This window comes from Oncorhynchus masou, chromosome 9 (genome assembly GCF_036934945.1).
Source record: "Oncorhynchus masou masou isolate Uvic2021 chromosome 9, UVic_Omas_1.1, whole genome shotgun sequence".
Lineage (NCBI taxonomy): Eukaryota > Metazoa > Chordata > Actinopteri > Salmoniformes > Salmonidae > Oncorhynchus > Oncorhynchus masou.
In genome coordinates this window covers 86,087,043-86,111,249 of record NC_088220.1, presented here as the reverse complement: position 1 = coordinate 86,111,249, position 24,207 = coordinate 86,087,043, and the positions used below count along the sequence as shown (strand labels likewise).

At 46.3% G+C, this 24,207-nt stretch overlaps 1 protein-coding gene across 1 annotated transcript in view; it reads right to left on the bottom strand.

Moving 5' to 3' along the window:
- Positions 1-24,207, bottom strand: part of LOC135545120 (rho guanine nucleotide exchange factor TIAM1-like) — a 154,524-nt gene that overhangs the window by 32,520 nt on the left and 97,797 nt on the right. Inside the window, 6 exon segments of the mRNA XM_064972752.1 lie at positions 772-840; positions 3,364-3,564; positions 15,071-15,136; positions 20,685-20,745; positions 21,807-21,948; positions 23,433-23,645. Coding sequence (XP_064828824.1) covers positions 772-840; positions 3,364-3,564; positions 15,071-15,136; positions 20,685-20,745; positions 21,807-21,948; positions 23,433-23,645 — 752 coding nt within the window.

The following is a 24,207-nucleotide window of genomic DNA, read 5'->3' as shown; positions in this document are numbered from 1 at the left end:
TCAGTACCTCTCCCCTCCCACCGTGTATCATACCTCATCCTGAGTGAGGCACGTCAGTACCTCTCCCCAGTACCTCTCCCTCTCCCACCGTGTATCATACCTCATCCTGATCATACCTCATCCTGAGGCACGTCAGTACCTCTCCCCCTCCCACCGTGTATCATACCTCATCCTGAGTGAGGCACGTCAGTACCTCTCCCCCTCCCACCGTGTATCATACCTCATCCTGAGTGAGGCACGTCAGTACCTCTCCCCCTCCCACCGTGTATCATACCTCATCCTGAGTGAGGCACGTCAGTACCTCTCCCCCTCCCACCGTATCATACCTCATCCTGTATCATACCTCATCCTGAGTGAGGCACGTCAGTACCTCTCCCCTCCCACCGTGTATCCCTCATCCTGAGTGAGGCATCAGTACCTCTCCCCCTCCCACCGTATCATACCTCATCCTGAGTGAGGCACGTCATCATCCTGAGTGAGGCACGTCAGTACCTCTCCCCCTCCCACCGTGTATCATACCTCATCCTGAGTGAGGCACGTCAGTACCTCTCCCCTCCCACCGTGTATCATACCTCATCCTATCATACCTCATCCTGAGTGAGGCACGTCCCACCGTGTATCATACCTCATCCTGAGTGAGGCACGTCTACCCTTCCCACCGTGTATCATACCTCATCCTGAGTGAGGCACGTCAGTACCTCTCCCCCCTCCCACCGTGTATCATACCTCATACTGAGTGAGACTCAGTACCTCTCCCACCGTGTATCATACCTCATCCTGAGTGAGGCACGTCTCCTTCTGCAGCGGGGTTAAGTACCTCCCGATGAGACAATTGAGATCCTGCAAGACAAAGAGTGATTCAGATTTGATTAAGGTGCGAGACTCACACACACGCTCAAACACCCATTGAATGGGATAGTGATCCGCGCGCTCGTGTATCATACCTCATCCTGAGTGACACACCTCTCCCCTCCCACATCACATCCACACACACACACACACACACACACACACACACACACACACACACACACACACACACACACACACACACACACACACACACACCGTTGATTGGGGTGGTGGATGTCATCTCATGGATATGTACACACACGGAGAGGGCGAATAGAAAACACTCTGGCTTAAAACACACTTATGACAACAAGTCATTAAGTCATCAAGAGGTACTATAAACTGGCACGCACAGTGTTGAATTAAAATACCACTGTTCCTAATCATATGTACACACATTTTATACATCCTTTATTCTCTAGGTCTCACACTGACTGAGTTTGAAGTACTATGACATTTCCGTCAAGATATCTCCGTCAAGATATCTCTGTTAAAATATCTCCGACAAGATATCTCCGACAAGATATCTCCGACAAGATATCTCCGACAAGATATCTCCGACAAGATATCTCTGTTAAAATATCTCCGTCAAGATATCTCTGTTAAAATATCTCCGTCAAGATATCTCTGTTAAAATATCTCCGACAAGATATCTCTGTTAAAATATCTCCGACAAGATATCTCTGTTAAAATATCTCCGACAAGATATCTCTGTTAAAATATCTCCGACAAGATATCTCTGTTAAAATATCTCCAACAAGATATCTCTGTTAAAATATCTCCGACAAGATATCTCTGTTAAAATATCTCCGACAAGATATCTCTGTTAAAATATCTCCGTCAAGATATCTCTGTTTCTTAGACAGATAAATACACTACATGACCAAAAGTATGTGGACACCCGCTCGTCGAACAACTCATTCCAAAACCATGGACATTAATATGGAGTTGGTCCCCCCCCCTTTGCTGCTATAACAGCCTCCACTCTTCTGGGAAGGTTTTCCACTAGATGTTGGAACATTGCTGCTATAACAGCCTCCACTCTTCTGGGAAGGCTTTCCACTAGATGTTGTAACATTGCTGCTATAACAGCCTCCACTCTTCTGGGAAGGTTTTCCACTAGATGTTGGAACATTGCTGCTATAATAGCCTCCACTCTTCTGGGAAGGCTTTCCACTAGATGTTGGAACATTGCTGCTATAACAGCCTCCACTCTTCTGGGAAGGCTTTCCACTAGATGGAACATTGCTGCGGGGACTTGCTTCCATTCAGCCACAAGAGCATTAGTGAGGTCGGGCACTGATGTTGGGCGATTAGGCCTGGCTCACAGTCTGCGTTCCAATTCATCCCAAATGTGTTCGATGGGGTTGAGGTCAGGGCTCTGGGCAGGCCAGTCAAGTTCTTCCACATCAATCCCGACAAACCATTTCTGTATGGACCTAGCTTTGTGCACGGGGGCATTGTCATGCTGAAACAGGAAAGGGCCTTCCCCAAACTGTTGCCACAAAGTTGGAAGCACAGAATCGTCTAGAATGTCATTGTATGCTGTAGCGTTAAGATTTCCCTTCACTGGAACAAAGGGGCCAAGACTGAATCATGAGCCCCAGACCATTATTCCTCCTCCACCAAACTTTACAGTTATCACAATGCATTGGGGCAGGGAGAGTTTCTCCTGGCATCCGTCACTCCAGAGAAGGCGTTTCAACTGCCCCAGAGTCCAATGGTGGCGATCTTTATACCACTCCAGCTTGGTGATCAGATTACATATATATTATATACATATATAGGGATATTTAATATCCCTCTTTCTAGTTAGATCAGATTACATAAGTATTGAGGTCCGTTTCTAGTTAGATCAGATTACATACGTATTGAGGTCCGTTTCTAGTTTGATCAGATTACATACGTATTGAGGTCCATTTCTAGTTAGATCAGATTACATACGTATTGAGGTCTGTTTCTAGTTAGATCAGATTACATACGTATTGAGGTCCATTTCTAGTTAGATCAGATTACATACGTATTGAGGTCTGTTTCTAGTTAGATCAGATTACATACGTATTGAGGTCCGTTTCTAGTTAGATCAGATTACATACGTATTGAGGTCTGTTTCTAGTTAGATCAGATTACATACGTATTGAGGTTATATTATTTTATTTTTTTGTAACCCAGTTATAATACAATACAATGTTTTGCTTTTCTATATTCTATAACCCAGTTATGACCCCTTCTCCCACAAACAGCCCCCCGACCCCCTTCTCCCATAAACACCCCCACCCCGACCCCCTTCTCCCATAAACACCCCCCGACCCCCTTCTCCCACAAACACCCCACCCGACCCCCTTCTCCCACAAACACCCCACCCGACACCCTTCTCCCACAAACACCCCACCCGACCCCCTTCTCCCAAACACCCCCCCGACCCCCTTCGACCCCAAACACACCCCCTTCACCCACAAACACCCCCCACAAACACCAAACACACAGAGATGTAGTACTACTGTTACTGACTTTGACATAGGTGCGTTCCGTCTCAACGAGCTCACAGATTACTTTGCGTAGCTTGTCGGCGTCGGAGAGCTGGCGACTGGCGGTGCTGGTGGCAGGGGGACGGACGGGTGAGTCCAGGCTGGGGGATGAGGAGGTCGAGGCACACTCAGACGGATTCATATCATGGAGACTGCGGCAGAATGCTGCGACCTGCTCTGTACTCTACAGAGAGAGGTAGAGAGAGAGAGAGGGCAAGAGAAAGGCAGGGAGAGAAAGAAATAGAGAGAGAAAGGGAAGGTGGATGGATGGAGAGGAGTCGTGAATGAGAGGGAGAGAGACAGACGGAGTGAGAGACAGATGAGAGGAGAGAGATGAGAGAGATCGAGGGAGGGATAGAGGGTGATAAGAGGGAGGGAGAGAGAGAGAGAGAGAGAGCGAGAGAGTGGGATGAGAGATGTAGAGAGAGAGAGGAATCGAGGAGAGAGGGGTAGAGAGAGATTAAGAGAAAGGGGAGGGGAGAGAGGTATGTGGAGAGAGAGAGAGGTATGTGGAGAGAGAGGTATGTGGAGAGAGAGAGAGAGAGAGAGAGAGAGAGAGGTATATGGAGAGAGAGAGAGAGGTATGTGGAGAGAGAGAGAGAGAGAGAGAGAGAGAGAGAGAGAGAGAGAGATGTGGAGAGAGAGAGAGAGAGAGGGGGAAGAAAGAAGTAGAGAGCGAGGGATGGAGAGGAGAGAGGGAAGTGAGAGGAGAGAATTTTTAATTGGCAATAAACACACAGATTTCTTTCCTCCGGGCCATGGGGTTAGGACAGGGATGGAGCTTAACGCCCCCCCTCTTCAACATTTACGTCAATGAATTGGCGAGGGCACTAAAACAGTCTGCAGCACCCGGCCTCACCTCACTGGACTAGGAAACGTTTGCCGATGATCTGGTGCTTCTGTCCCTACCAACTGAGCAGCACCAACAGCAGCACCTAGAATCTTCTGCACAGATTCTGTCAGACCTGGGGCCCCGACAGTGAATCATAGTAAGAGAGTGTTCCAAAAAAGTTCTAGTTGCTAATACCACAAAAACTAATTATATCTAGACACTATTGCCTTAGAGCACACAAAGAATTACACCTACCTCGGCCTAAACAGCATCGCCACAGGTAACTTCAACATAGGGGCAGCAGGGTAGCCTAGTGGTTAGAGTGTTGGACTAGTATTCGTAAGGTTGCAAGTTCAAACCCCCGAGCTGACAAGGTACAAATCCTGTCGTTCTGCCCCTGAACAGGCAGTTAACCCACTGTTCCTAGGCCGTCATTGAAAATAAGAAATGTGTTCTTTAAAATAACTGACTTGCCAAGTTAAATAAAGGTAAAAAATTTAAAATTAAAAAATAGCTGTGTCAAGGCAAGATGGGCTTCTATGCCATCAAAAGGAACATAAAATTCAACATCCCAATTATGATCTAGTAAAAAAAATATATACTTGAATCAGTTGTTTAACCCATTGCGCTTTATGGTTGTGAGGGTTCCACACATCAACCAATTATAGACAAAATGGGACAAACACCCAATTGATGCATGCAGAATTCTGCAAAAATATACTTTGTGTACAACGGAAAAGCCCAAACAATGCAGAGCAGAATTAGGACTATACCCACCTATAATCAAAATCCAGAAAATAACTGTTAAATTCTTCAACCACCTAAAAGGAAGCAATGCCCACACAGTCCACCACAAAGCCATCACCTACCGAAAGATGAACCTGAAGAAGAGTCCCCTTAAAAAGCTGGTCCTGAGGCTCTGTTCACAAAGAGACACCACAGAACCCCGGGGGGCTCTGTTCACAAAGAGACACCACAGAACCCCAGGGGGCTCTGTTCACAAACAGACACCATAGAACCCCGGGGGCTCTCACAAACAGACACCATAGAACCCCGGGGGCTCTGTTCACAAACAGACACCACAGAACCCCAGGGGGCTCTGTTCACAAACAGACACCACAGAACCCCGGGGGCTCTGTTCACAAACAGACACCATAGAACCCCAGGGGCTCTGTTCACAAACAGACACCATAGAACCCCGGGGGGCTCTGTTCACAAACAGACACCACAGAACCCCAGGGGGCTCTGTTCACAAACAGACACCATAGAACCCCGGGGGGCTCTGTTCACAAACAGACACCACAGAACCCCAGGGGGCTCTGTTCACAAAGAGACACCACAGAACCCCAGGGGGCTCTGTTCACAAACAGACACCATAGAACCCCAGGGGGCTCTGTTCACAAACAGACACCATAGAACCCCAGGGGGCTCTGTTCACAAACAGACACCATAGAACCCCAGGGGGCTCTGTTCACAAACAGACACCATAGAACCCCGGGGGCTCTGTTCACAAAGAGACACCATAGAACCCCAGGGGGATCTGTTCACAAACAGACACCACAGAACCCCAGGGGGCTCTGTTCACAAACAGACACCATAGAACCCCAGGGGGCTCTGTTCACAAACAGACACCATAGAACCCCAGGGGGCTCTGTTCACAAACAGACACCACAGAACCCCAGGGGCTCTGTTCACAAACAGACACCACAGAACCCCAGGGGGCTCTGTTCACAAAAGACACCACAGAACCCCAGGGGCTCTGTTCACAAAGAACACCACAGAACCCCAGGGGCTCTGTTCACAAACAGACACCATAGAACCCCAGGGGGCTCTGTTCACAAACAGACACCACAGAACCCCAGGGGGCTCTGTTCACAAACAGACACCATAGAACCCCAGGGGGCTCTGTTCACAAACAGACACCACAGAACAGCAACACAATTACACTCAACCACATCACGGGAAAGCAGAAAGATAACTATTTGACACACTGAAAAGAATCAACAAAAAAAAAACAGAGCATATTGGAATGATATCTGTCCCTAAACAGAGAGTACACAGTGGCAAAATACCTGACCACTGTGACTGACACCAAATTAAAATAAAATCCTTGACTATGTACGGACTTCCGTGAGCAAAGCCTTGCCGTAGCAAACGGGCAGACCTGGCTCTCAAGAGAACACAGGCTATGTGCACACTGCCCACAAAATGAGATGGAAACTGAGCTACACTTCCTCACCTCCTGCCAAATGTATGACCCCATTATTTCCCACAGATCACACAGACCCACAAAGAATATCAAAACAAACAGACGAGAGGAGGGGAGAGGCAGGATTTGAGAAAGGACAGGAGAGGGAGAAGAGGCGTGGGAGAATGGATCATTTGAACTTCTGTCTATTTTTGGCCTGTCATAACAGTTAGTCTCCTTCTCCTTTTCTCTTTTTGTCGCATCTCCTTTGATGTATTGATCTCTTCCCCTGTGTTTTCCTCCTACTGATGGCTGATGTATTTGATCTCTTCCCCTGTGTTTTCCTGATGGCTGATGTATTGATCTCTTCCCCTGTGTTTTCCTGATGGCTGATGTATTGATCTCTTCCCCCTATGTTTTCCTGATGGCTGATGTATTGATCTCTTCCCCTGTGTTTTCCTGATGGCTGATGTATTGATCTCTTCCCCCTGTGTTTTCCTGATGGCTGATGTATTGATCTCTTCCCCTGTGTTTTCCTCCTACTGATGGCTGATGTATTGATCTCTTCCCCTGTGTTTTCCTGATGGCTGATGTATTGATCTCTTCCCCTGTGTTTTCCTGATGGCTGATGTATTGATCTCTTCCCCTGTGTTTTACTCCTACTGATGGCTGATGTATTGATCTCTTCCCCTGTGTTTTCCTGATGGCTGATGTATTGATCTCATCCCCTGTGTTTTCCTGATGGCTGATGTATTGATCTCTTCCCCTGTGTTTTCCTCCTCCTGATGGCTGATGTATTGATCTCTACCTCTGTGTTTTACTCCTACTGATGGCTGATGTATTGATCTCTTCCCCTGTGTTTTCCTGATGGCTGATGTATTGATCTCTTCCCCTGTGTTTTACTCCTACTGATGGCTGATGTATTGATCTCTTCCCCTGTGTTTTCCTGATGGCTGATGTATTGATCTCTTCCCCTGTGTTTTCCTGATGGCTGATGTATTGATCTCTTCCCCTGTGTTTTCCTGATGGCTGATGTATTGATCTCTTCCCCTGTGTTTTCCTCCTCCTGATGGCTGATGTATTGATCTCTACCTCTGTGTTTTCCTGATGGCTGATGTATTGATCTCTTCAGATCATCAAAATCAAAACAATACATACGGCATGTTGCCTAGGAGAGTGTTGATGTGCATTGTTGGGATATCTTCACTTAGGGCAGAAATAGACGGGTTGGTTGTTAAGCAACAAAACAGATGGCTGATGTATTGATCTCTTCCCCTGTGTTGACACTGGGGCAAAACAGACCGGGCTGGCTTAGATCGTTGACACCCGGGCAAAACAGACCGGATGGCTTGATCGTATTGACACTACGGGCCAAAACAGACCGGGCTGTTTTCCTGATGGCTGACCGGGTATTGATCTCAGACCCCGGTGATCGTTGACACTACGGGGCAAAACAGACCGGGCTGGCTTAGATTTCCTGATGGCTGAGATCATTGACACTACAGGCCAAAACAGACCCTGGCTTAGATTTGACACTACAGGGCAAAACAGACCGGGCTGGCTTAGATGTGACACCACGGGGCTGGCTTGATCTGACACTACGGGCCAAAACAGACCGGGCTGGGTTGATTTTCAAAACTGATGGCTGATGTGACACTACGGGGCTGGCTTAGATCTGACACTACGGGGCAAAACAGACCAGGCTGGCTTAGATCGTTGACACTGGGGCAAAACAGACGGGGCAGGCTTAGATCGTTGACACCGGGGCTGGCTTAGATTTTCCTGGATGGCTGATGCTTAGATTGACACTCGGGCCAAAACCGGGGCTGGCTTAGATTTGACCCTACAGGCCAAAACAGACGAGGATGGCTGATGTATTGACACTACAGGGCAAAACAGACCGGGCTGGTGTTTTCACGGGGCTGGCTAGATGACACTACGGGCCAAAACAGACCGGGCTGGCTTAGATCTTGACACCGGGGCTGGTAGTTTGACCTGATGGCTTAGATGTGACACCACGGGGCTGGCTTAGATCTCTTGACACAACAGGGCAAAACCGGGGCTGGTAGATTTTCCTGATGGCTGACATTGACGGGGCTGGCTCTTGACACCCGGGGCTGGCTTTTTGACACTGATGGCTGGCTTAGATCTCTTCCCGGTGTTTTCAAAACAGATGGCTGATCGTTGACACTACTCAAAACCCCTGGTGTTTTCCTGATGGCTGATGTATTGATCTCGGGGCCCCTGGTGTTTTCCTGATGGCTGGATGTATTGACACTCTTCAAAACAGACCTACGGGCCAAAACAGACCGGCTGGCTTGATAGTTGACACTACAGGGCAAAACAGACCGGGCTGGCTTAGATAGTTGACACTACGGGGCAAAACAGACCCTTTGTTGACACTACCAAAACAGATGGCTGGCTTAGATCGTTGACGGGGCAAAACAGACCGGGCAGGCTGTGTTTTCCTACGGGGATGGCTTGATGTATTGACCACGGGGCTGGCTTCAGATCATCACGGGCCAAAACAGACGGGGCTGGCTTAGATCGTTGACATACGGCATGGCTTAGATGACACTACAGGGCAAAACAGACCGGGCTGGTTGATGTTGACACCATGGGGCTGGCTTAGATATCTTCACTTAGGGCCAAAACAGACGGGCTGGTTGTTGAAGCAAGGCCAAAACAGACCGACACCACGGGGCTGGCTTAGATCGTTGACACTACGGGCAAAACAGACCGGGCTGGCTTAGATCGTTGACACCATGGGGCTGGCTTAGATCGTTGACACTACGGGCCAAAACAGACCGGGCTGGCTTAGATCGTTGACACTACGGGGCAAAACAGACCGGGCTGGCTTAGATCGTTGACACCACGGGGCTGGCTTAGATCGTTGACACTACGGGCCAAAACAGACCGGGCTGGCTTAGATCGTTGACACTACAGGGCAAAACAGACGGGGCTGGCTTAGATCGTTGACACTACGGGGCAAAACAGACCGGGCTGGCTTAGATCGTTGACACTACAGGGCAAAACAGACCGGGCTGGCTTAGATCGTTGACACTACGGGGCAAAACAGACCGGGCTGGCTTAGATCATTGACACTACAGGGCAAAACAGACCGGGCTGGCTTAGATAGTTGACACTACGGGGCAAAACAGACCGGGCTGGCTTAGATAGTTGACACTACGGGCCAAAACAGACCGGGCTGGCTTAGATAGTTGACACTACAGGGCAAAACAGACGGGGCTGGCTTAGATCGTTGACACTACGGGGCAAAACAGACCGGGCTGGCTTAGATCGTTGACACTACGGGGCAAAACAGACCGGGCTGGCTTAGATCGTTGACACTACGGGGCTGGCTTAGATCGTTGACACTACGGGGCTGGCTTAGATCGTTGACACCACGGGACACCAACAGGGCAAAACAGACGGGGCTGGCTTAGGGCTGGCTTAGATCGTTGACACTACGGGGCCAAAACAGACACGGGCTGGCTTAGATAGTTGACACTACAGGGCAAAACAGACTTAGATCGTTGACACCACGGGGCTGGCTTAGATCGTTGACACTACGGGCCAAAACAGACCGGGCTGGCTTAGATCGTTGACACTACGGGCCAAAACAGACCGGGCTGGCTTAGATAGTTGACACTACAGGGCAAAACAGACGGGGCTGGCTTAGATCGTTGACACTACGGGGCAAAACAGGCCGGGCTGGCTTAGATCGTTGACACTACGGGGCAAAACAGGGGCTGGCTTAGATTGTTGACACTACGGGCCAAAACAGACCGGGCTGGCTTAGATAGTTGACACTACAGGCAAAACAGACGGGGCTGGCTTAGATCGTTGACACTACGGGGCAAAACAGACCGGACTGGCTTAGATCGTTGACACAAAGGGGCAAAACAGACGGGGCTGGCTTAGATCGTTGACACTACGGGGCTGGCTTAGATCGTTGACACTACGGGGCTGGCTTAGATCGTTGACACCACGGGGCTGGCTTAGATCGTTGACACTACGGGCCAAAACAGACGGGGCTGGCTTAGATAGTTGACCCTACAGGCCAAAACAGACGGGGCTGGCTTAGATCGTTGACACTACAGGGCAAAACAGACGGGGCTGGCTTAGATCGTTGACATTACGGGGCTGGCTTAGATCGTTGACACTACGGGGCTGGCAAATCGTTGACACACGGGCTGGCTTAGATCGTTGACACTATGGGCAAAGGGCAAAACAGACCGGGCTGGCTTAGATCGTTGACACCCACGGGGCAAAACAGCCGGGCTGGCTTAGATCGTTGACACTACGGGGCAAAAAGACCGGGCTGGCTTAGATCGTTGACACTACGGTGCTGGCTTAGATCGTTGACACTACGGGGCAAAACAGACCGGGCTGGCTTAGATCATTGACACTACAGGGCAAAACAGACCGGGCTGGCTTAGATCGTTGACACTACGGGGCAAAACAGACCGGGCTGGCTTAGATCGTTGACACTACGGGGCTGGCTTAGATCGTTGACACTACGGGGCAAAACAGACCGGGCTGGCTTAGATCGTTGACACTATGGGCCAAAACAGACGGGGCTGGCTTAGATCGTTGACACCACGGGGCTGGCTTAGATAGTTGACACTAAGGGGCAAAACAGACGGGGCTGGCTTAGATCGTTGACAACATGTCAATATACTTTAGTCTCCAATGTTAATAGAAAGCAAACATTTTCAAAATGAGCACTTCTCAAATACATTGTTACAGTTGTTGCTTAGCTCGCCATCACATTCTTTGCCATAGACTTGACATCAGTCAAAACACCTCAAAACAAGACAACCAGAACAATCTAGCTGAAACAAGTCATCTAAGATTCCTCACAGGGCAACTTCTTGTCATTGTTGCTAGGTAACCCCCCCCCCACCAAAAAAAGAATACATATCACGCCGTGTTACTGTTACCAAGCCCATCAAGGACCTGATTGGTGAACCACATCACGCCTTGTTACTGTTACCAAGCCCATCAAGATCCTGATTGGTGAACCACCTCACGCCTTGTTACTGTTACCAGGCCCATCAAGGCCCTGATTGGTGAACCACCTCACGCCTCATTCATGTTACCAGGCCCATCAAGGCCCTGATTGGTGAACCACATTACGCCTCGTTACTGTTACCAAGCCCATCAAGATCCTGATTGGTGAACCACCTCACACCTTGTTACTGTTAACATGCCCATCAAGATCCTGATTAGTGAACCACATCACACCTTGTTACTGTTAACATGCCCATCAAGGCCCTGATTGGTGAACCACTGATCCAGTACGAGCTCTTTTTGTTTGCCAGCAGGGACACACACATACACAGTGTTTTCAACTTGACACACTATTACATTGTGCATCTTCATTTATACAGTAATTATAATTCAACAGGTCCTCACCTGGGATTTGAACTCACAACCTCGTGATTAAAGTCATTCAGACCTTCCTGCTACACGCCACTGTGTCAGTTTAAGTTAATTTAACTATTCTCTCATCATTTATTTGATTGGCTTATTTCACCAATGTTACCTTGTGTTAATGATACTGTTGGTGGACCACGTTACCTTGTTTTAATGATACTGTTGGAGGACCACGTTACCTTGTTTTAATGATACTGTTGGTGGACCACGTTACCTTGTTTTAATGATACTGTTGGTGGACCACGTTACCTTGTTTTAATGATACTGTTGGTGGACCACGTTACCTTGTTTTAATGATACTGTTGGTGGACCACGTTACCTTGTTTTAATGATACTGTTGGTGGACCACGTTACCTTGTTTTAATGATACTGTTGGTGGACCACGTTACCTTGTTTTAATGATACTGTTGGTGGACCACGTTACCTTGTTTTAATGATACTGTTGGAGGACCACGTTACCTTGTTTTAATGATACTGTTGGAGGACCACGTTACCTTGTTTTAATGATACTGTTGGAGGACCACGTTACCTTGTTTTAATGATACTGTTGGTGGACCACGTTACCTTGTTTTAATGATGCTACTGAGATTTACTTCAAAGTGCATTTACTCTATTGCTTACACCTATTGATGCATTTCAGATCTACACAAGTGCCTAGGGAGGAGGGATTAGTTTATTCAGGACAGGACCTAACTGTACTGGGGAGGAGGGGTTAGGGTGTCCTCTGGACAGGGCCTAACTTTACTGGCCCAATAAGCACATGTCCTAGAGATATCCCTTATTAGAACTGTGATTCGGGTGTTGGTGATTGATACTGGTGTCCTGGGTTAGAGACGCCGGCTAGGGAAATCCCTATACTCTCACATTCTCATCAATATACTGTATGTTATTAATGTTATTAATTGGCAACAGTTACAACACACCTATCTGATCCAATTCAAAATAGTTTCTCAATGAAAGATGGGGAAAAAAAAAAAAAATCGGTAGAATTCTAAAGAGAGAGTTCTCTTTGAGATGCTCAGCTCTCGTCTTCCTGAAATCCACACTGCGTATACCATGTAGAAGCAACACGCGTCTCTGATTAGGAGTGACGTCACATCAGCTCTAGTCTTCCTGAAATCCACACCGCATATACCATGTAGACTTCAAACTTCAAATTGAGAATTTATGTGACTGAACTGAATAAAAAGAGGAAACTATACTATGAAAGAAAGATAAATTATATAAAAATGACAGTAAAAAGCTTTGGAGCACCTTAGGTTTTGGCAAAAATGGCAAACTCAGTCATTCATTGAATCAAATGGCTCATTCATCACAAAACCCACTGATACTTTGATGATTTTTTTCATTGGCAAGATTAGTAAATTTAGGCATGACATGCCAGCAACTTGGATGGAAAATTGCAGACGATAATGCCACTCCTATTTGCCATATCTTCAATTTAAACCTACTAGAATGTGTGTGTCCCCAGGCTTGAAAGGAAGCAAAAGTCATTCTTCTACCTAAGAACAGTAAAGCCCCCTTTACTGGCTCAAATAGCCGACCAATCAGCCTGTCACCAACCCTTGTAAACTTTTGGAAAAAAATGTGTTTGACCAAAAACAATTCTATTTTACAGTAAACAAATTGACAGACTTTCAGCACGCTTATAGGGAAGGAAAATAAACAAGCACAGCACTTACACAAATGACTGATGATTGGCTGAGAGAAATGGATGATAAAAAATAATGTGGGGGCTGTTATTTTAGACTTCAGTGCAGCTTTTGACATCATTGATCGTAGGTCTGCTGCTGGAAAAACTTGTGCGTTATGGCTTTACACCCCCTGCTATACTGTGGATAAAGAGTTACCTGTCTAACAGAACACAGACGGGGTTCTTTAATGGAAGCCTCTCCAACATAATCCAGGTAGAATCAGGAGTTCCCCAGGGCAGCTGTCTAGGCCCCTTACTTTTTTTCAATCTTTACTAATGACATGCCACCGATCTTGAGTAAAGCCAGAGTGTGTCTATGTATGCGGATGATTCAACACTATACACGTCAGGTGCTACAGCGAGTGAAATGACTGCAACACTTAACAAAGAGCTGCAGTTAGTTTCAGAATGGGTGGCAAGGAATAAGTTATCCTAAATATTTCAAAAACTAAAATAATTGGGACAAATCATTCATTCAAGTGGGTCTGGGCATGGGTGATGTGGATGTTTGTGTGATGTTTGCTGTTTGTACGTGGATGTTTTGTATTGCTGATAAAAGGTCAAATAAAATCATATAGGCCACCAGAGACTCCGGGCCACCAGAGACTCTGGGTTTGAGCCCAGGTTCTGTCGCAGCCGGCCGCGACTGGGAGGTCCGTGGGGCGACACACAATTGGCCTAGCATCGTCCGGGTTTGGGAGGATTTGACCGATAGGGATATCCTTGTCTCATCGAGCACTAGCGACTCCTGTGGCGGGCCGGGCGCAGTGCACGCTGACCAGGTCGCTAGGTGCATAGTGTTTCCTCCGACACATTGGTGCGGCTGGCTTCCGGGTTGGAGGCGGGCTGTGTTTCGGAGGACGCATGGCTTTCAACCTTAGTCTCTCCCGAGCCCGTACGGGAGTTGTAGCGATGAGACAAGATAGTAGCTACTAACAATTGGATACCACGAAATTGGGGAGAAAAAGGGGGGGTCATTTTATATTTTTTTAAACAAAAAACAAAAAAGCTCACAGAATGACTGACAGATTGGAGAGCTTCGCTAGCTGACAGCGCTTAGGGACTGTGGTGACAGATTGGAGAGCTTTGCTAGCTGACAGCGCTTAGGGACTGTGGTGACAGATTGGAGAGCTTTGCTAGCTGACAGCGCTGACTCACAGCTTACTGTAATGTCCACAAGCAGGCCTAGAGAAGTGTGTGCATCCCAAATGGCGCCCTATTCCCGCTATAGTGCACTACTTTAGACCAGGACCCATAGTGCACTATATAGTGGATAGGGTGCCATTTGGGAAGCAACTAAGGTGTGAATCACAGCGATTAAAAGCATCGGGAATCACACAACCTCACCACATCAGGTAGCGTTAGAGACAACAGTCTCACACAGTGTAATATACGGCATAGTCCAACCAACAAAAAAATCACAGTTGATGGAATGAACCAATAAAACGACAAAGACATGACAAACAGTGAAGAAAACCAAAGATGTGAGCAAAGAGGAAGTAGATGTAGCTAGTTATTTTAGAGAGCAGGCTCACCAGATACAGCATGTCAGAGATGGACTCTGAGGAGCGCTTGCTCCTCTTCAGGGCAGACATGGGAGGCTGGCGGACAGAAAAGACGACAGACCGATGGAGAGACGGAGAGGAGGAGAGCACAGTCAGACGGACGGACAGCCAAAGATTCCAGAGCGGAGGAGAGGACCGTCGGTCAGTCAAAGCCTCAGTCAGCGGAAGAAGGGAAGAGTCCAATATAAAGGAGAGCTCTCTCTCCTCTCTCTCTCCTCCCTCCCCCCCAAGGGGCTTTATTAGCATGGGAAACATATGTTAACATTGCCAAAGCAAGTGAGGTAGATAATATACAAAAGTGAAATAAACAAAAATGAACAGTAAACATTACACTCACAGAAGTTCCAAAACAATAAAGACATTAAAAGTTTCATTTTTATATATACACAGTGTTGCTTTTTTTATTTTTTTTTATTTATTTAACTAGGCAAGTCAGTTAAGAACAAATTCTTATTTTCAATGACGGCCTTGGAACAGTGGGTTTACTGCCTGTTCAGGGGCAGCACGGTACTCGGGGGTTTGAACTAGCAACCTTCCTGTTACTAGTCCAACGCTCTAACCACTAGGCTACCCTGCCGTTATAACAATGTACAAATGGTTAAAGTACACAAGGGAAAATAAATAAGCAGAAATATTGGTGGTATTTACAATGGTGTTTGTTCTTCTTCTCTTTTCTTGTGGCAACAGGTCACAAATCTTGCTGCTGTGATGGCACACTGTGGAATTTCACCCAGTAGATATGGGAGTTTTTCAAAATTGGGTTTGTTTTCAAATTCTTTACGTTTACTATGTTACTTCCAATCTAGGAGACCGGGCTGGCACATGGAATGTCATGTAGCGTTGTTTTACCCAGCCTGATGCACCGAATACCTTTTACGTTTGCAAGGCAACTTCATGGCAACTTCATGGCAACTTCATGGCAACTTCATGGCAACTTCATGGCAACTTCATGGCAACTTCATGGCAACTTCATGGCAACATCATGGCAACATCATGGCAACATCATGGCAACTTCATGGCAACATCATGGCAACATCATGGCAACATCATGGCAACTTCATGGCAACTTCATGGCAACTTCATGGCAACTTCATGGCAACTTCATGGCAACATCATGGCAACATCATGGCAACATCATGGCAACATCATGGCAACTTCATGGCAACATCATGGCAACATCATGGCAACTTCATGGCAACATCATGGCAACTTCATGGCAACATCATGGCAACTTCATGGCAACTTCAGAAAAAGTAACTTGACACTGTGTTGATCAGTCAGCACAATTTTGAACTATAACAAAATGACAACACAGCAGACAAAAAAAGCTTACTCCAGAGCTGGAATATTGTTGTACAGCGATGCGGTCAGTCGACTCTGATAAGTTGATGCTAGCACGCACAACTGGGGTACTGTTTTACATGTGCGTTTGGGGTTAAACCATTTTACTATATGCGGTTCATAACTAGTTTACTGTTTCTTTAAACAAAACAATTTGTTTTCTTGGCTATGGGTTTGTGTGGTCTTGGTTGTGTTCTTCAATGAAATGTAATGTAGCTAATTGCAAGTGCAATGGGGCGGCAGCGTAGCCTAGTGGTTAGAGCGTTGGACTAGTAACCAGAAGGTTGCAAGTTCAAACCCCGAGCTGACAAGGTACAAATCTGTCGTTCTGCCCCTGAACAGGCAGTTAACCCACTGTTCCTAGGCCGTCATTGAAAATAAGAATTTGTTCTTAACTGACTTGCCAAGTAAAATAAAGGTAAAAGAAAAAAGAAAAAATCTGTTTGTATTTATTGATTAACCTCAGGCTGAACACCACCATATAGCTAGCTAAATACAGTAGTCGAGGTTTGTATTTATTGATTAACCTCAGGCTGAACACCACCATATAGCTAGCTAAATACAGTAGTCGAGGTTTGTATTTATTGATTAACCTCAGGCGGAACACCACTATATAGCTAGCTAAATACAGTAGTCGAGGTTTGTATTTATTGATTAACCTCAGGCTGAACACCACCATATAGCTAGCTAAATACAGTAGTCTAGGTTTGTTCCATTCACTTCTCATGACTAGCAGACCGGTGTTACAGAACTCAAAGCTTCAGCTAAAAAAATATATTATTGTCAGAAATGCTACAAAAAGGTAGCATATTGTTGACTGAAATGTGTACACGCGAGAGCAATAATTGATACATTTAATATAATAAACTGATGCTACAAACTTAGTCAATACTGCATTTTTTAAAGTGCAAAGGTCACTTTATGGATGCTACAGTCTTGTTGTAAATCCGACGTCTAGAATTTAAGCTAAGTTGGCGCAAGAAATACTATTAAAAATCCATTGCTAACCACCTTGTTAAAAGAAAATCTGGTACGTGGTTCTCAGTAATGGCCCGGACGGCCCATGACAAGAGGCGTATTGTGTTGTGTACATTTTTTATTTTTTTTAACCTTGTGTTAACTGCCTGTTCAGGGGCAGAACGACAGATTTGTACCTTGTCAGCTCGGGGGTTTGAACTTGCAACTTTCCGGTTACTAGTCCAAACGCTCTAACCACTAGGCTATGATGTTGATTTTAATTTTTCTTATCGAGATTGGTGTCATTATGGCTTAGATTTGATGGTAAGGAGATTTGAATTTAATACTGAGCTTCAATCAATGCCTATAATAGATGCAATCATTTCTCCACGTGACTTCAGAGAGTTAATCAGGGGGCAATTTTTATTTTATTTTTTAGAAGGCTGCTCTGAGGTCAACAGGATGACACTGGTTGTCTTGCAGTGAGGCCAGGGTTGTCTAAGTGACAAATAGAACCCTATTCCCTATGTAGTGCACTACCTTCGGAGGGGGTGGGGGGAAAGCGAGCGAGAGAGAAAAGACAGAAGAACTGCAGTGAAAATATTGACTAATGAGAGGAAGTATGAACTACAGCAGGTGTCAGACACAAGTCGTTCAGGTGGAGATAAACGTCAGCCATGAAACCAAGCTTGAAGTACACTCTGACTGAAAACCACCTCAAATGTTGCTACATACCACAGCTGTTGCATTCTAATTATCCTAGCCTAGCCTGCACCCATATGTTTCTGTGTAAACTGACCCTGACATTTTATGCTATGCAGCTACAATGCTATCAGCTCCTACTGGGGTAAAGGTCCAAATGGCACCCTATTCCCTACATGGCCCACTACTTTTGGACCAGAGCCCAGTGCACTACGTCAGGAATCGGGTGTCATTTGGAACACACCACTCTTATTCTATGACATGCAGGCTTTGTTAGTTCACCCTGACGAGCTTATTTAGTCTGTTTGCATTGTCTGTCCATTTATTAGGAAGTTATTCTACAGAATTTAAAACAAACACTGCCTCCGTTAAACAATCTTAATCACCATTCATAATTATAATCAAGCATTTAGAATACAGACTAATCAAAAAGGGGCACCCATCTCTCTCTCTCTCCCTCTGCTCTTCCCCCTCAAACCAAATCCCATCTCTCCATTCCTGGTCCACAGAGCTTTTGATCCAACTATGTAGCCAAAGCTGACATATCAACAAGCTGTTGAACAGCTAAAGTAACTAGACGTGATTTTTACATTTTTTAATTTATTTTACCTTTATTTATCTTGGCAAGTCAGTTAAGAACAAATTCTTATTTACAATGATGGCCTAGGAACAGTGGGTTGACTGCCTGTTCAGGGGCAGAACGACAGATTTGTACCTTGCCTGCTCGGGGATTTGAACTTGCAACCTTCCGGTTACTAGTCCAACGCTCTAACCACTAGGCTACCCTGCCGCCTCAAAGCTTTGAAAATACAGCGTAAGGATTTTCTGCATCCTAGGAAAAATTGGGTCACGAAAGGAGTCCAAATCATGCACATTAGGAGGAGGGGAAGAAGAAACTGTATGTCTGTATCACTTTAGGGGACGTTTCTAGAATACAGAGGGTGCAGAGAGGGGACGTCTCTAGATTACAGAGGGTGCAGAGAGGGACGTCTCTAGATTACAGACGGTGCAGAGAGGGGACGTGTCTAGATTACAGACGGTGCAGAGAGGGGACGTCTCTAGATTACAGAGGGTGCAGAGAGGGGACGTCTCTAGATTACAGACGGTGCAGAGAGGGGACGTCTCTAGATTACAGAGGGTGCAGAGAGGGGACGTCTCTAGAGAGACGGGGACGTCTCTAGATTACAGAGGGTGCAGAGAGGGGACGTCTCCAGATTACAGAGGGTGCAGAGAGGGGACGTCTCTAGATTACAGAGGGGTCTCTAGATTACAGAGAGGGGACGTCTCTAGATTACAGAGGGTGCAGAGAGGGACGTCTCTAGATTACAGAGGGTGCAGAGAGGGGACGTCTCTAGATTACAGAGGGTGCAGAGAGGGACGTCTCTAGATTACAGAGGGTGCAGAGAGGGGACGTCTCTAGATTACAGAGGGTGCAGAGAGGGACGTCTAGATTCTAGATTACAGACGGTGCAGAGAGGGGACGTCTCTAGATTACAGAGAGGGTGATTACAGACGGTGCAGAGGGGACGTCTCTAGATTACAGACGGTGCAGAGAGGGGACGTCTCTAGATTACAGACGGTGCAGGGGACGTCTCTAGATTACAGACGGTGCAGAGAGGGACGTCTCTAGATTACAGACGGTGCAGAGAGGGGACGTCTCTAGATTACAGACGGTGCAGAGAGGGCGTCTCTAGATTACAGACGGTGCAGAGGGGGGACGTCTCTAGATTACAGACGGTGCAGAGAGGGGACGTCTCTAGATTACAGACGGTGCAGAGAGGGGACGTCTCTAGATTACAGACGGTGCAGAGGGGGGACGTCTCTAGATTACAGACGGTGCAGAGGGGGACGTCTCTAGATTACAGACGGTGCAGAGAGGGGACGTCTCTAGATTACAGACGGTGCAGAGAGGGGACGTCTCTAGATTACAGACGGTGCAGAGGGGACGTCTCTAGATTACAGACGGTGCAGAGAGGGGACGTCTCTAGATTACACAGAGGGTGCAGAGAGAGGGACGTCTCCAGATTACAGACGGTGCAGAGAGGGGACGTCTCCAGATTACAGACGGTGCAGAGAGGGGACGTCTCCAGATTACAGACGGTGCAGAGAGGGACGTCTCCAGATTACAGACGGTGCAGAGAGGGGACGTCTCCAGATTACAGACGGTGCAGAGAGGGGACGTCTCCAGATTACAGACGGTGCAGAGAGGGGACGTCTCCAGATTACAGACGGTGCAGAGAGGGACGTCTCTAGATTACAGACGGTGCAGAGAGGGGACGTCTCTAGATTACAGACGGTGCAGAGAGGGGACGTCTCTAGATTACAGACGGTGCAGAGGGGGACGTCTCTAGATTACAGACGGTGCAGAGAGGGACGTCTCTAGATTACAGACGGTGCAGAGAGGGGACGTCTCTAGATTACAGACGGTGCAGAGGGGGACGTCTCTAGATTACAGAGGGTGCAGAGAGGGGACGTCTCTAGATTACAGACGGTGCAGAGAGGGGACGTCTCTAGATTACAGAGGGTGCAGAGAGGGACGTCTCTAGATTACAGACGGTGCAGAGAGGGGACGTCTCTAGATTACAGACGGTGCAGAGGGGGACATCTCTAGATTACAGACGGTGCAGAGAGGGGACGTCTCGTCTCTAGATTACAGACGGTGCAGAGAGGGGACGTCTCTAGATTACAGACGGTGCAGCACAATGTCTCTAGATTACAGACGGTGCAGAGAGGGACGTCTCTAGATTACAGACGGTGCAACATAATCACATCAATGTTTGTTGTCATTTGATTACAGACGGTGTATTTGAGGGGCATCTCTAGATTACAGACGGTGCAGGGGAAAGATTACAGTTGGGTCTCAATGGGACGTCCCTGCTTGAACAGAGGTGAAATAGGAAGGGACGTCTCTAGATTACCTTTTTGCAGAGGGTCGTCTCTGAAGATTCAGACGGTGTCCAGGCTGGCTCTCAGATTACAGACGGTGCAGAGGGGGACGTCTCTAGATTACAGACGGTGCAGCTCCAGAACGTCTCTAGATTACAAGGGTGCATCCAGAATCGTCTCTAGAACAGAGGGTGCAAACAAGGGACGTCTCTAGATTACAGACGGTGCAAAGATCAACAATTACAAACAAACAATCTCTCAGCAATATACAAGGGTGCAAACAATACAAACTCAAGATTACAAACAAACATCTCAATTACAAACATGCACCACAACAACAATACTCAAAGATTACAAACGGTGCAAACATGAACGTCTCTAGATTACAACAATACAAACAAACGTCTCTAGATTACAATACAAACATCAACAACATTACAGACGGTGCAATACAAACGTCTCTAGATTACAGACGGTGCAGACAACGTCTCTAGATTACAGGGTGCAGAGACAAACGTCTCTAGATTACAAACGGTGCAGAGAGGGGACGTCTCTAGATTACAGACGGTGCAGAGAGGAGACGTCTCTAGATTACAGACGGTGCAGCACAATGTTCAGTGAAGCACAGAGACGAACCACTGGTGATCCACACTGTCAACATAATCACATCAATGTTTGTTGTCATTTGTATCATTATTATGCACGTTGTATTTGCTGCATTTTGGTAACGCAGAGAACTCCTTCGGGAAAGGACGTTGGGTCTCAATGGGACGTCCCTGCTTGAATAGAGGTGAAATAGGAAGGAGAAGAGAACCATTACCTTTTTGCATTGGTCTGACTACTGAAGATCTCAGAGAACGTCGTCAGGCTGGCTCCAGAACCGCAGAAGATCTCAGAGTAGAGGTCCAGGCTGGCTCCAGAACTATCCAGCATCAGACCAACCCTGTCATCCAGAATCTCCTCTGGAACATGAAGAATATAAACAAACAATACAAACATCAACAATTACAAACAAACAATACAAACATCAATATAAAGAAACAATACAAACATCAACAATACAAACAAACATCAACAATACAAACAAACATCAACAATACAAACAAACATCAACAATACAAACAAACAATACAAACAAACAATACAAACATGAACACCACAACAACAATACAAACAAACAATACAAACAAACAAACAATACAAACATAGAACACCACATCAACAACAATACAAACAAACAATACAAACTTCAGGACAACAATACAAACATCAACAACAATACAGTATCAACAATACAAACATCAACAATACAAACATCAACAATACAAACATACAATGCAAACATCAACACCAAACAAACAAAACAAACAGATACAAACATCAACAACATAGACAGACCATGGTGAGAGGTCCTGCTAACATATCAAGAACACCAGGTTCCCAAATGTTCACTAACATGTCAGTATAGAGGACTACTGTAACTCACAGAGAACATGTCAGTATAGAGGACTACTGTAACTCAGAGAACACATCAGTATAGAGGACTACTGTAACTCAAAGAGAACATGTCAGTATAGAGGACTACTGTAACTCACAGAGAACATGTCAGTATAGAGGTCTACTGTAACTCACAGAGAACATGTCAGTATAGAGGTCTACTGTAACTCACAGAGAACATGTCAGTATAGAGGACTACTGTAACTCACAGAGAACAGGTCAGTATAGAGGACTACTGTAACTCACAGAGAACATGTCAGTATAGAGGACTACTGTAACTCACAGAGAACATGTCAGTATAGAGGACTACTGTAACTCACAGAGAACACGTCAGTATAGAGGACTACTGTAACTCACAGAGAACATGTCAGTATAGAGGACTACTGTAACTCACAGAGAACAGGTCAGTATAGAGGACTACTGTAACTCACAGAGAACATGTCAGTATAGAGGACTACTGTAACTCACAGAGAACATGTCAGTATAGAGGACTACTGTAACTCACAGAGAACACGTCAGTATAGAGGACTACTGTAAACTGGTTCACAGAGAAGATGTCTGTGTGGAGGACTACTGTAACTCACACCTAGAGGACTACTGTTCACAGAGAAGATGTCTGTATAGAGGACTACTGTAACTCACCCTGGTTCACAGAGAACACGTCAGTATAGAGGACTACTGTAACTCACCCTGGTTCAGAGAACATGTCTGTATAGAGGACAACTGTAACTCACCCTGGTTCACAGAGAACACGTCAGTATAGAGGACTACTGTAACTCACAGAGAACACGTCAGTATAGAGGACAACTGTAACTCACCCTGGTTCACAGAGAACACGTCAGTATAGAGGACTACTGTAACTCACAGAGAACACGTCAGTATAGAGGACAACTGTAACTCACCCTGGTTCACAGAGAATATGTCTGTGTGGAGGACTACTGTAACTCACCCTGGTTCACAGAGAAGATGTCTGTGTGGAGGACTTCCTGTGCGTCAGAGCGTCGGGGGGGCAGGTAGCAGAGCTGTCGTCGGTCCGTGGAGGGCAGAGTGTTGACGGTCAGGGACAGAGAGGCCTGGGAAAACGCATCCTTCATGTCCCCGAACTTCAATCTGCACGAGTCTTTCCCATTCAGCTGCAAGATCTCATCGCCCGCATTCAGACCTGAAGAGCCAAAGACAGTATATTAGTGTGTGTGTGCTCACGCGTGCTCATCTGAGAAGTATTGTACAAGCTGAACAAATATAAATATAATAATCACAGCACAGCAGAAAACGGGATAATGGCTGGATGTTGGACTATTTTTTCTGAATCAATAAAATGTATTTTATGAAGGCATTTTTTTTTTTACATCAGCATTTTTCACAAAGTGCTATACAGAAACCCAGACTAAAACATCTCTCTCTTTTCAAGAATTACGTTTCTTCAAGAGGACCGTCACAGGAAAGGAAGACCCAGAGGTACCTCTGCTGCAGAGGATAAGTTCATTAGAGCCTCAGAAATCGCAGCATAAATAAATGCTTCACAGAGTTCAAGTAAAAGACACATCTCAACATCAACTGTTCAGAGGAGACTGTGTGAATCAGGCCTTCATGGTCAAATTGCTGCAATGAAACCACTGCTAAAGGACACCAATAAGAAGATGAGACTTGCTTGGGCCAAGAAACACGAGCAATGGACATTAGACTGGTGGAAATCTGTCCTTTGGTCTGATGAGTCCAAATTT